This window comes from Bos javanicus, chromosome 18 (assembly GCF_032452875.1).
Source record: "Bos javanicus breed banteng chromosome 18, ARS-OSU_banteng_1.0, whole genome shotgun sequence".
Lineage (NCBI taxonomy): Eukaryota > Metazoa > Chordata > Mammalia > Artiodactyla > Bovidae > Bos > Bos javanicus.
Genome location: NC_083885.1, coordinates 35,085,933 through 35,099,336, shown reverse-complemented (window position 1 = coordinate 35,099,336; position 13,404 = coordinate 35,085,933). Strand labels below are relative to the sequence as shown.

The window sequence follows — 13,404 nt, the reverse complement described above, 5'->3', positions numbered from 1 at the left end:
CTCTCACCCTTGCTACAACCACTCGCCTGACCCCAAAAGCCCTCAAGAGGGAGGGAGGCAAAAGACAGATGGTTCTAAGGAAAGGGTATGGAAAAAAATTAAGTGTGTATGTATTTTGTTGTTGTTCTGTCACTAAGTCGTGTCTGACTCATTGTGATCCTATGGACTGCAGCGCGCCAGGCTCCTCTGTGCTTCACTATCTCCCAGACTTTGCTCAGATTCATATCCATTGAGTTGGTGATGCTATCTAACCATCTCATCCTCTGCTGCCCCCTTCTCCTTTTGCCTTCAATCCTTCCCAGCATCAGGGTCTTTTCCAATGAGTCGGCTCATCACATCAGGTGGCCAAAGTATTCCATGTATATGTTCTTCTATTAATATCTCAAGACCTCACTTTTAGGATAAAAGGACTACATGGCAAAACCAAACAATTCGATCTCCAAATCTTCCCTCCTGGACCAATCTGGAGCCCTCTTTTTCCCCTTCAGAGTTACTGCCACCACACAAGCTCCCCATCCTTCAATCAGTCAGTTCCTCTTGGTAGAAATGCTCTTCCTTCTTCTGTTCTCTCTCTGTGGACTTAGCAACCCCACCCCCTCCACTTCTCTAGCAACAGTGCAATCAGAACTGGTACACTTGAGAGGAAAAGCCACAGTTTTTCTCCTTTACTAAAACCTACTATTGAAACTAATTGCTTAATTTTCATGTATTTAGCTAGTTAGGTGCTTTGGCCCAACACTAAATTTCAGGACAATATTTCAAAACATGTACATATATGTATAGTCACATACTTTTAATATTAAAAATGCTTACCATAAAAGGAACTCTGTCATTGAGAGTTATTTCAGAAAGGTAAAATTATTTTCCATCACCTATTTATAAAATAATGTTTATCTTCTTTTCTCATTTAAAATTAACCTTTTTTAATTGCAGGAAGTTTAGAAAACTCAAGGTATATTCAAAACATTTCTGAATTGAACCCTGCCTACAGTTCAACGCATTTCTTTCTGGCTATTTTCAGTTCCATTAACTTCTACATTGTGAAAGGATCAATGGTTAGGAATATTTATCAATGCTTTTGGCGTCACTCTCAGGGTAGCACACCATTAGGGCTGTCTTTAAATGTATCTAATATCCCAGCTCAAGTAATCTTTTAATGTCTCAGTATAACAGTCAAGGAAACAATTCCAATCCTCCTCTCACGTTTCCCCATTGGCATAAATTCATGTATTCTCAATGCTACACTAGAAATAAACACAAAACATTTTCCCCTTGAAAAAATTAAGCAAAATGATCAGAGCTGCTAGAGATGAATACCTGCAGATAAATCACAGAAGTAAAAAAAAAAAAATCTAGAAAACTGGCATTTACTAAGTGCTTTCTATATGCCAAACACTACCAGGAATCTTATGTATGTAATTTTTGATTAGTTGTGCTAATTGATTAATCTTCACAACAGTTTTTCAGGCAATTTACAGAAGTAGAAAGAAAAAGGGTGCAAAAGCAAATGACAGCAATGTTCATTCAATCTTTTTAGTCTGAAAATACAAACAGATAAAAATACATATGAGAAGAGGAGGCCTAAATAACTCTGTATTAATACTTTCTGATATAGGTGAGCCAGATACAAAGGGCTGTTATCGAAGATTCTAAAGATCTAGTTTAACTTGGAATTTCTGCTCTTAGAACCCTACTTGGAAATTTGATCTAGCTTAGATTTCTTCTTTCAGGGCCCTTAGTTTTAGATCTTGAGATTGGGTCTGATTTGTGTTGTTGAACAAATTTCCCCTAAGAAATGCAAAACTGGCAGAATAATCCAGATTAGTAACCAATCTTGGACAGCATCGGTAAGTCTTTCACCTTCAGTCTTGCAAAGAAGGGTTTTATCAAGAGAGACTTGTAGCTGGGCAAAAAGGGAATAGTGGAAGAAATACTATTTGGGGGTCTACACAAAGAAAAGAAATTTTCCATTTCTGTGTGTGAGGGTGTTTATGTTTGCAGAGCTCTTGCTTTGTTTGCTAATCCTCACACTTTCTGCTTAAGCATCTACTTTCCTGAACTGTCCTCTGCTCCACCAGCTCCTGGCCTGGAAGTTTTTCTTTGTTTTCAAGACCATCTTTTTCTCCCCCTCCTGGAAAAAAATCACAATAGCAATCTAGGCCAGTGTTTCTCCATATATGTTCCATGCATCAACATCATCAGAATCCCTTGGGAATGTCCTGGACCCACTGCATATTAACTCAGACTCTCAGAATAGGGACTAAGACTCTACATTTTAATTAATATTTTATTTATTTATTATTTTTTATTATTTATTTTGCCATGTCACACAGCTTGTGGGATCTTAAACATGAGTCCTAATCACTAGACTGCCATACAATCTCTAAGAATCTGTACTTTTAACAGTGTTCCTCATAATTTTTTAACACACATGAAGAATCATTGGAGAAGGCAATGGCACCCCACTCCAGTACTCTTGCCTGGAAAGTCCCATGGATGGAGGAGCCTGGTGGGCTGCAGTCCATGGGGTCGCTGGAGTCGGACACGACTGAGCGACTTCACTTTCACTTTTCACTTTCATGCATTGGAGAGGGAAATGGCAACCCACTCCAGTGTTCTTGCCTGGAGAATCCCAGGGACAGGGGAGCCTGGGGGGCTGCCGTCTATGGGGTCGCACAGAGTCGGACACTACTGAAGCGACTTAGCAGCAGCAAGAATCATAACTATTGTCCTAGGCAGTGACAGTTTTCTTTCAGTATAAAAGAAATTTTTCCCCACTATCTTATAATTTAAAATGTCAAACGTAAAGCAAAATTGAAAGAATTTTATGGTGAATAACAAAATTTAGTTTGGAAACATTTAAAAGGATATTCCCCAAGCTGATATTCTTTTATTTTTTCCCATCAAAAAAACAGAAAACTGTCTGGTCATAAAACACAGAACTTACCTTCAGGCTAGTGATCAAATTTCTTGATAAATCTAAGGATCGGAGACTTTTAAAATTTCTAAAGGCATCACCGATGGAATGGATTTTTCCAGCATAAGATCCCTGCAATGAAAGAGACTCCACCAGTTCTGAAAAGAGATCATCAGTAGATATATTATGATCTCTGCTTGGAAAAAGAGCAGAGTCATTGAAAAACAGGCCTTCCTTTCTCCCATATCTCATCTGTGAAAGGTCCTACATTTAAGGCTCATAAAAAGAACAGATCTTCCTTTTAAAATTAGCAATATGGTCTAATGCAGTGACATCAAGACTTGGTTTTACAGAAACCTTGAGTTTCTTTAATTACCCTGAATGATGTAGTAAAAATCTCCCAAAGTTCTCAAAACAAACAACAAATTCAGCAATCCCACTGCTAGGATTTAGCCCAAAAATAGTACAGCATTTTGCCAGGACATATGATATAGACCAGAAGGATGTCAATTTCAGGAAAGTTTCAGGATAGTGAAACAAAGAAAGAGAGGGAAGGAGGGAGGGAAGAAGAAAGGGAGAGAAGGAGAAAGGAAAAGGAGAAAAAGAAAACTGTCAAAGGGCTCATCGGTAGAAGAGCAGAACAAGATGGTCTAAGCAGCAGTGCATTGAACAATGTACTAGATCTGTGACCTTGTAAAAGTCACTTAACTTCTCTGTGCATCCATTTCCTCATGTGAAAAATGGAGATTACAATATTACTTACCTCATAAGATGTTGTAAGGATTTAATGACTATATGTATTGTGTATATACAAATATATAGTTATTGCTGTTGTTTAGTCTCTAAGTCATGTTACACTCTTTGCGACCCCATGGACTGTAGCCCACCAGGCTTTTCTGTCCATGGGATTTCTTAGGCAAGAATACTGTTACGGGTTGCCATTTCCTTCTCCAGGGAATCTCCCAACCCAGGGATTGAATCCGCATCTCCTTCATTGGCAGGTGAGTTCTTTACTGCTGAGCCACCAGGAAAACCCATAAACATATACACATATATGTGTGTGTGTGTTTTGTGTGTGTGTGTGTGTGTGAGAGAGAGAGAGAGAGAATACAAAACTTAGAATAGTGTCTGACATATGGTGCTATATACATGCTAATTATTATTATATAGTCATTTAAAACAATGAGGTAGATTTGTAGATGTTTATATGGAAAGATCTCAAAGACACTGAGGAAAAAGTGTGACTTTGTGTCTGTATATGTATGACTGTGTTTTAAAGAATGTATGTGTGTGTGTACTTATGTGTGTGTATATATATATACATACATCAGATCAGATCAGATCAGTCGCTCAGTCATGTCCGACTCTTTGCGACCCCATGAATCGCAGCACGCCAGGCCTCCCTGTCCATCACCAACTCCCGGAGTTCACTCAGACTCACGTCCATTGAGTCAGTGATACCATCCAGCCATCTCATCCTCTGTCGTCCCCTTCTCCTCCTGCCCCCAATCCCTCCCAGCATCAGAGTCTTTTCCAATGAGTCAACGCTTCGCATGAGGTGGCCAAAGTACTGGAGTTTCAGCTTTAGCATCATTCCTTCCAAAGAAATCCCAGGGCTGATCTCCTTCAGAATGGACTGGTTGGATCTCCTTGCAGTCCAAGGGACTCTCAAGAGTCTTCTCCAACACCACAGTTCAAAAGCATCAATTCTTTGGCACTCAGCCTTCTTCACAGTCCAACTCTCACATCCATACGTGACCACAGGAAAAACCATAGCCTTGACTAGACGAACCTTGGTTGGCAAAGTAATGTCTCTGCTTTTGAATATGCTATCTAGGTTAGTCATAACTTTCCTTCCAAGGAGTAAGCGTCTTTTAATTTCATGGCTGCAGTCATCATCTGTAGTGATTTTGGAGCCCAGAAAAATAAAATCTGACACTGTTTCCACTGTTTCCCCATCTATTTCCCATGAAGTGATGGGACCGGATGTCAAACTAGACTTCTGACAGCACTGAAAAGAGGAGAATCTCAAAAGCAAGACAATAGGAACTCACTGGTAAGTGTGGTGGGCCAAAATGAGAACAGGAACAAAAACTGGAAGAAGGTTCTGCAGAATCCCATTTGCAGGTGACTGCCAAGGAACTGCACCGAAATAAGTTCTTAAGGTACTGGAGCAGTCTAGGCCCTATAAACTATTAAAAACATGAAACAAGATCCTTTTCAAGACAGATTCATCCCGAAAGAAATAACTGGAACAGAATTCACATTGAATGGAATACAGACAATGGGTTCAAAAGAAAGAGAAGGTTTAGATGTAAGTCCAGGAGGGAAGCAGAGACTGCAGATCTCAGGAAGCTTAAAGCCCTATTTTTAGTTCTTCATGAACACAACAGAAGAGGGAGCTCCAAACCCTGAAACTAGAAAAGTTATTCTGGCCCAGCCAAAAGTATAGAAAACTTAACGCACTTTAACAAAGAGACACAGAAAAGGTTTATAGTCAAATTGTATATGAGGTTTTTAAAACAAAAAAGAACAAAAAACAGAATAGCATCCCTAAAGAATGAAAGCACTCCAAAAAGATACATCCACAAAACAAATGAAACTTTTAACTTAGTATTTCAAAACAAATTTCAAAAGCTAAAAGATGTCATAACAAAGTGTAGCAGTTCTCAAAACATCGTCCCTAGATCCCTGGAGGTCCCTGAGACATGTACAGGGGTCCACAAAATCAAAACTATTTTTAAAAATTATTTTCATAATAATATTAAAATATTAACAACTCTTTTTACTATGCTGATATTTACACATATGGTATAAAAGCAAAAACTACTGAGGCCTTAGAATGACTTAAGGCAGTGGCATCAAACTTTAGTCTTAGTCATAATATTGTATTCTTCACCATTATATGCATGCAGTTAAAAAAAGAGCCACGTTTTCTTAAGAATGCCCTTGAAAAAGCAGTAAAAATGGTTAATTTTAGTAAATCTTGACCCTTGAGTATGTCTTTTTTATATAGTGTTCCTAAATGGGAGGTATGCATGAAGTATTTCTGCTGCATACTGAAGTATGGTGGATGCCTAGCAAGAAAACACTTGTGTGGGTTTCAAGATGCCAGCTTAACTAGCCATTTTTTGGCGGGGAGGTAACTATTGTTACTATAAAATTCTGACATACTTGAATGGCTGTGAGACATTTTCTTAAAAATAAAGTGAGACCATCCCTTCAGTCAAAACAAGTAATAACTGTTGTCAATTATTAACATATAAGCTTCCAAGCCGAAATTAGAATTTTGATAAACTTGTATTTGCCACCATAAACTTGACAGATTCCAAAACCTAAAGCTCTCTCTAGTGAAATTTGTGATGATATTAACAAATATGATTTTTTAATGTTATATAATGAAATTTGTCAATATTTAGAAGATCTACATAAGTCAGTGAGTTAATATCTTTCAAATGATGGATGCATCATGTTGATGTACCAATGGATTTTAATGTAACAGAGTACAAAAAGTTCAACAATATGGTTTTAGATTTCAGATACAACTAACCTTTAAGAAACTACCACTTGCTCAGTTTTCATGTCATAGCAAAGAAGGAAATATGCACTGAAGGAAATATGCAAAGAAGGAAATTCACTGAAAATGCTATTTTAATACTTCTTCCTTCCGGGAGGGCTTCCCTGGTGGTCCAGTGGTTAAGAATCCATCTTGCAATGCAGGAGACACCAATTGGATCCCTAGTCTGAAAGATACCACATGGCACAGGGCAACTAAAGCTGTGCACCACAACAACTGAGCCTGTGCTTTGGAGCCCACCAATTATGACTACTGAGTCTGTGCAGCAACTACTGAAGCCTGTGCACTCTAGAGCTTGTGCTCCACAAGAGAAGCCACTGCAATGAGAAACCCGCAAACTGCAACTGAAGAGTAGCCTCCATTCTCGGCAAGTAGAGAAAGCCCGTGCGCATTAGTGAAGAGCTGACATACCCTAAATAAATATTCCCCTTTTCCAACTATATATCTATATAAGGCATGACTTCATATATATATATATATATATATATTTCAAACAACATATTTAACACAGAAGAAGATATGAGAATATGGTTGTCTTCAATTAAGACATTAAAAAGACATTATATATGTTAACATGTAATGGGTATGTTATGGTTATCTTTTAATGAATTACAAATAAATATTTTAAAATTTTCTGTTTCAACATCAAATATGGTAAATATAAATAGATATAATAATCCACATTAACCAAAGCTCTTTGCATAATATTTAAGTAAGAGTGTAATGGAATCCTGATACCAAAAATTTTGAGAATTGTTAAAAAATGTAAATTAGACTGAATGGCTTATAAACAACAATTATTTCTCACAGTCTGGCGACTGGAAGTCCAAGTTCAGGGTGTTGGCATGACCAGGTTCTGGTGAAAGCCTTCTTCCAGGTTCCAGACTGCCTACTTCTCCAGTGTCCTCACACAGTGGAAGAGGGCAAGGGAACATTCTCTTTGATCTCCATTATAAAATCATTAATCTCTTTTATGAGGGCTTCCCTAGTGGCTCAGATGGTAAAGAATCGGCCCACAATGCGGGAGACCTGGGTTCAATTCCTGCGTCAGGATGATCCCTTGGAGATGGGAATTGCAACCCACTCCATTATTCTTGCCTGGAAAATTCCATGGACCTGGTGGGTTACAGTCCATGGAGTTGCAAAGAGTTGGACACAACCGAGCGACTAACACTTTCCTTCACTTTCAAGACCTAATCACCTCCCAGAGGCCACATCTCTTACTACCATCATATTAGGCATTAGAATTTCAACATATGAATAGTCTGGGGGGAGACACAAATATTCAGACTAGAGCATGCGGGCAATAGGAACTCTCATTCACTGCTAGTGAAATGCAAAGGAATAGCCACTTTAAAAGATAGTTTGGCAGTTTTTTACAAAGCTAAAGATGGCATGCTGCAGTGCTGCAGTCCATGGTGTCACAGAGTCAGACATGACTGAGTGACAACTGAACTGAAACATGGCTTTTACTGTAAGATCTAGCAATTATAGCCCCTTGGTATTTACTCAAGTAAGTTGAAAGTTTATGTCCCCACAGAAACCTGAATGTAAATGTTTATGGCAGCTTTATTCATAATTGCCACAACTCAGAAGCAACCAAGATATCCTTCAATAAGTAAATGAATAAACAAAACTATGGTACATTCATATAGTGGAATATTACCCAGCAATAAAATCACCTATGGACCAAGCCATGGAGCACCCTTAAATACACATTACTAAATGAAAGAAGTCAGGTTGAAAACATTCTGCATAATATTCTGAAAAAGGTAACACTAAAAATAGCAATGATATACAGTATGATGACTAGTTACTAATACTGCATTGCATATTTGAAAGTTGCTAAGAGTAGATCTTAAAAAGTTGTCATTCTAAGAAAAGAAAATTTTGTTACTATGTAAAATGATAAATGTTACACAGACTTATTGGTATGATCATTTTGCAATGTATACAAACATCATCCATTATGTTGTACACCTGAAACTAAGTTAATATTATATGTCAATTATACATCAGTTAAAAGATTTTTTTTTTAAAGAATCAGTGGTTCCCAGGGAATATATACTGTATGATTACAACTACATGACATTCTGAAAAAGGCAACAGGATAAAGGTCAGTGGTTTCCAGAGGTTCACTGGTGGGGGAGGGATGAACAGGTAGAACACTGAGGATTCTTAGGGCAGTGAAACTGTTCTTTTGATACTGTAACGGTGTACACATGACTATATATTTGTCAAAGCACACGGAACTGTACAACACAAAGAGTGAATCCTAATGTAAACTATAGATCTTAGTTAATAATAATGTATAATTATTGGTTCAACAACCATAACAAATATACTGCATGAATGCAAGATATTATTAATAGGAAAACTGGAAGGGGATATAAGGAAGGTGTGATGAAGGAAGAATATATGGAAACTCTGTACTTTCTGCTCAATTTTTCTGTAAACCTAAAACTGCTTTAAAAATTAAAGTCTATTAATAATAAATAATTTTTAAGAGAAATCAAGTACACTTTGTGCTAAAATATGGATGAACTTTAATAATAACATGCTCAGTGAAAGAAGCCAGACACAAAAGGCCACATATTCTATGATTCCATTTATATGAAATATCTAGAACAAACAAATCTATGGAGACAGAAAGCAGATTTCTGGTTGCCTGGGACCACTTATTGTGAGGAGCTGGAAATAAGGACTGACTGCCTAAAGATTATGAGGTCTCCTTTTACGCTCTGGAACTAGACAGTGGTGATGGTTATACAATGCACTAAGTGATACTGAAATGCATACTTTAAATTTTACAGGATGTGAATTATATCTCAAAAAAAAGGAAAAAAAATCCCAACTTTGAGGGCACCATATTGGTAGCTCTGTAGTATGCAATGACCTAATACACTGAGAATCTTTTTCAGTTTAGTTCAGTTCGGTCACTCAGTCGTGTCCGACTCTTTGCGACCCCATGAATCGCAGCACGCCAGGCCTCCCTTTCCATCACCAACTCCCGGAGTTCACTCAGACTCACGTCCATTGAGTCAGTGATACCATCCAGCCATCTCATCCTCTGTCATCCCCTTCTCCTCCTGCCCCCAATCCCTCCCAGCATCAGAGTCTTTTCCAATGAGTCAACTCTTCGCATGAAGTGGCCAAAGTACTGGAGTTTCAGCTTTAGCATCACTCCTTCCAAAGAACACCCAGGGATGATCTCCTTTAGGATGGACTGGTTGGATCTCCTTGCAGTCCAAGGGACTCTCAGGAGTCTTCTCCAACACCACAGTTCAAAAGCATCAATTCTTTGGCGCTCAGCCTTCTTCACAGTCCAACTCTCACATCAATATATGACCACAGGAAAAACCATAGCCTTGACTAGACGGACCTTTGTTGGCAAAGTAATGTCTCTGCTTTTCAATATGCTATCTAGGTTGGTCATAACTTTTCTTCCAAGGAGTAAGCGTCTTGTTACCATGGGCCAAAAGCTAAGGTCAGTTATGATTTCATTCACTGCCCTGGCTGCATTTCACATGCCTTTCACTGTATTCTATTTCAAAAAGCAGATGTTTTAACATTTTTAAAGGGAACTAGAATTATCAATCAAATGATAAACTGCCACTGGGACAGATGTTCTTTGATGATTCATATGAAGTACAGGTCTTGGGCGTTCCTGGTGGCTCAGATAGTAAAGAATCCACCTGCAATTCAGGAGACCTGGGTTCTATCCCTGGGTCAGGAAGATTCCCTGGAGAAGGGAATGGCTACCCACTCCAGTATTCTTGCCTGGAGAATTCCAAGGACAGAGGAGCCTGGTGGGCTACGGTCACAAAGAGTCAAACATGACTTACCGACTAACACACACAGTTAAGAGATTATGCACTCAGTTTCAACAGTTATAGAGTGAAGACAAATAGACTGTAGAACAAATCAAACATTGAAAGTTATAGATCTCAAGAACAACAGAACGATCTTCCAATTTTACTTCATGGGCTATAATAACTCCACTGGGCAAAAACATGTTTTATTGATGAAAACAAGTAATCCCTTTATAGAAAACCATTTATATAGTTCACTTACAAACTGAATTAATAATAAAGCTTATTTATAATAATGATGAAACAGTTTCAAGTAAATAAATAAAAAGGCCTCGGAAATCTACATGAAAGATCTCCCACTACTAAATTCAGGACAAATTCAGCATCAATTATAATAACTGCAAGGGACTGGAACACACCAAAATATTTAAATCCATAAGTTTATAATTATATTAAGAAAACAATGCTACAACTAGTGAAGCCCACATACCTAGAGCCCAAGCTCCACAACAAAAGAAGCCACCATAATGAGAAGCCCATGCACTGCAACTAGAGAATAGCCCCTGCTCGCTGCAACTAGAAAAACCCAGCGCACAGCAACGAAGATCCAGCAGAGTCAAAAATAAAAGAAAGAAATTACTGTTAAATATTTTTAGGTTTTATATGTGATTTTTAAAATAGTTCTAATCTTTTGAAGATAAATACTAAAATATTCATGGGCTAAGTCATATGACTAGGACTTGTTTCAAACTAGACAGTGCACAGAGCTTTCCTGGTGGTCTAGTGGTTGAGAATCCACCTGCCAATGCAGGGGACACAGATTCCATCCCTGCTCCTGGAAGAGCCCACATGCCTCATGGCAACTAAACCCATGTGCCACAACTACTGAAGCCTGTGCTCCTAGAGCCCATGCTCTGCAATAAGAGAAGCCACCACAATCAGGAGCCCTTGCATCACAACTAAAGAGTAACCTACACTTTCTGCAACTACAGAAAGCCCATGAGCAGCATCAAAGACTCAACACAGTAAAAAATAAATAAATAAATCTTAAAAAAAAATAGTTCAGGGGACTGAGGGTAGATAGATGATAGGCAGGGTATAGATGAAAGAAGATTGGCCATGAACTGATGATAACTATTGATATTAGGTTGATTGCAATTCACTATTCTGTCATCTCTACTCTTGGATATATTTGTGAATTGCCATAATAAAAAATTATAAAGTAAGTACAAATGCTCATCTATGTAGAGAATATGTAGAGAGAGCTATCCAAAATATTAGAAACAGTGATCACTGTCAGGAAGGAAAACTGGGGCAGGGCCAAGGAGGGGGATAGGGGCTCAAGACTTACTTTTCATAGTACAGTTATTATAGTATGCATATAATAAGTTAATTAATGGAATTATTTTTAGGAACCAAAAAGTATATAATTGCATATTTTATCTTCCTTCCTAGTAATTATCATTAGCCTGCAAATATGCTCTAGGATATCATGTCTTTAAAAACTTGTTCTTAATTCCACTTCATATCCTCTAGCTAATATTCCACTTATGCATTATCCTTTATAGCCAAATTTCTCAGCAAAAGTTTTTATCTTCTCTATTTCTTTTCCCTCACATATTATTCCCTTTTCATCCCAACACGGCCTGGCTTGCTTCCTCCCTACTCTTCCCTAGTTAGTTACCAATGAGTTCCATGTTGCCAAATCTAACAGACACTTCTCTGCCTTAGGTTGCTCAGACTGTCAATAGCATTTGACACTTCTGACCACTCCCTCCTTGAAACAGTGGTTGTGGTTTCGTCGCTAACTCCTGTCCAACTGTTGTGATCCCATAGACTGCAGCCCACAGACTCCTCTGGTGGTTTAGTTGCTAAGTCTTGAAACGCCATAGACTGTAGCCCGCTAGGCTCCTCTGTCCATGGGATTTTCCAGGCAAGAATACTGGAGTGGGTTGCCATTTTCTTCTCCAGAGGACCTTCCAGACCCAGGGATCAAACCCGGGTCTCCTGGGCTGCAGGCAGTCTCCTGCATTGCAGGTGGATCCCTTACTGACTGAGCCACCAGGGAATTACTTGATACAGTGAAAGTTAAAGTGAAGTCGTTCAGTTGTGTCCGACTCTTTGTGACCCCGTGGACTATAGCCTACCAGGCTCCTCCGACCATGGGATTCTCCAGGCAAGAGTACTGGAGTGGGTTGCCATTTATCCTTTATTAAATTCCAAAACATCACTTTCCTTCTCCCCTATTTAAGCTTTAAACATTGAAATGCCCTAGGGCTGAGTCTTAAGCCTTCTATTGTCTATCTACATTATCCAGCCCCATGGCTTTAAACACCATTTATGGGACTTCCCTGGCAGTCCACTGGTTAGGACTCCATGTTCTCACAGCCCCAGGCCTGGATTCATTCCCTGATTGGAGAACTAATATTGCACAAGCCAAGTGGCAGCCAAAAGAAAGAAAGAAAAAAGATATCTATGTTTTATTGTTAGTAAAAAAGCAAATTGCCAAATCATATTGATATATATGCTCTATCCCTTAAAAAAAAAAAAAGGAATATGTTTGTAAAAGCAGTGGAAAAGTATAGAAGGAGGGAGAGGGAAGAATATTTTTTTACTTTAGAGACTTTTGTATTGTTTGAATTGTCAGAATGAGCAAAATTAATTTTGTTATTCACATATAATAAAAACAAGCAAAGAAGCGCCCCCCCCAAAAAAAATACTGCCACATATTATTCTAGCTGGATAATGGAAGGCATATGCGCCCCCCCCCAATCAAATTGAATAAATTTTTTAAAACAAAGGAGAGGAAGAAAGAAAGAAAGGTACACCAGTATGTGAAGCCAATGAAGCTTTTCAAATTAGGGAAGCACAAAGTGGTTTGGAAAAGAAAAACCTGAAATACCTACATCAATCTATTGATATGCACACCAAACCATCATGTAGTATTTGTTACCAGCATATACTACTTTCAATACATTTTAAATAAATTTAAATAAAATAAAACCAAATTATTGCATATTCCCCCAATAAAAAGTACTAGAGAAAGCAAGAAAGGCAACTTTTTGTTGTGGTTAGAGGACAGGCTCTGGAATCAGAGT

At 38.3% G+C, this 13,404-nt stretch overlaps 1 protein-coding gene across 22 annotated transcripts in view; it reads right to left on the bottom strand.

The window, feature by feature from the left end:
* Positions 1-13,404, bottom strand: part of LRRC36 (leucine rich repeat containing 36) — a 91,625-nt gene that overhangs the window by 77,164 nt on the left and 1,057 nt on the right. For 20 of the 22 annotated variants that reach the window (XR_009730811.1, XR_009730810.1, XR_009730809.1 and 17 more), the window contains exon 2: positions 2,948-3,075. The exons of 1 other annotated variant lie outside the window; for it this stretch is intronic. Coding sequence is in view for 12 of the 21 variants with exons in the window: in XM_061387495.1 (XP_061243479.1) it covers positions 2,948-3,075 (128 nt within the window). In the remaining 9 variants the exon portion in view is untranslated. The remainder of the gene's footprint in view (positions 1-2,947; positions 3,076-13,404) is intronic. One more of the 22 variants, XM_061387508.1, reaches the window with a different exon arrangement.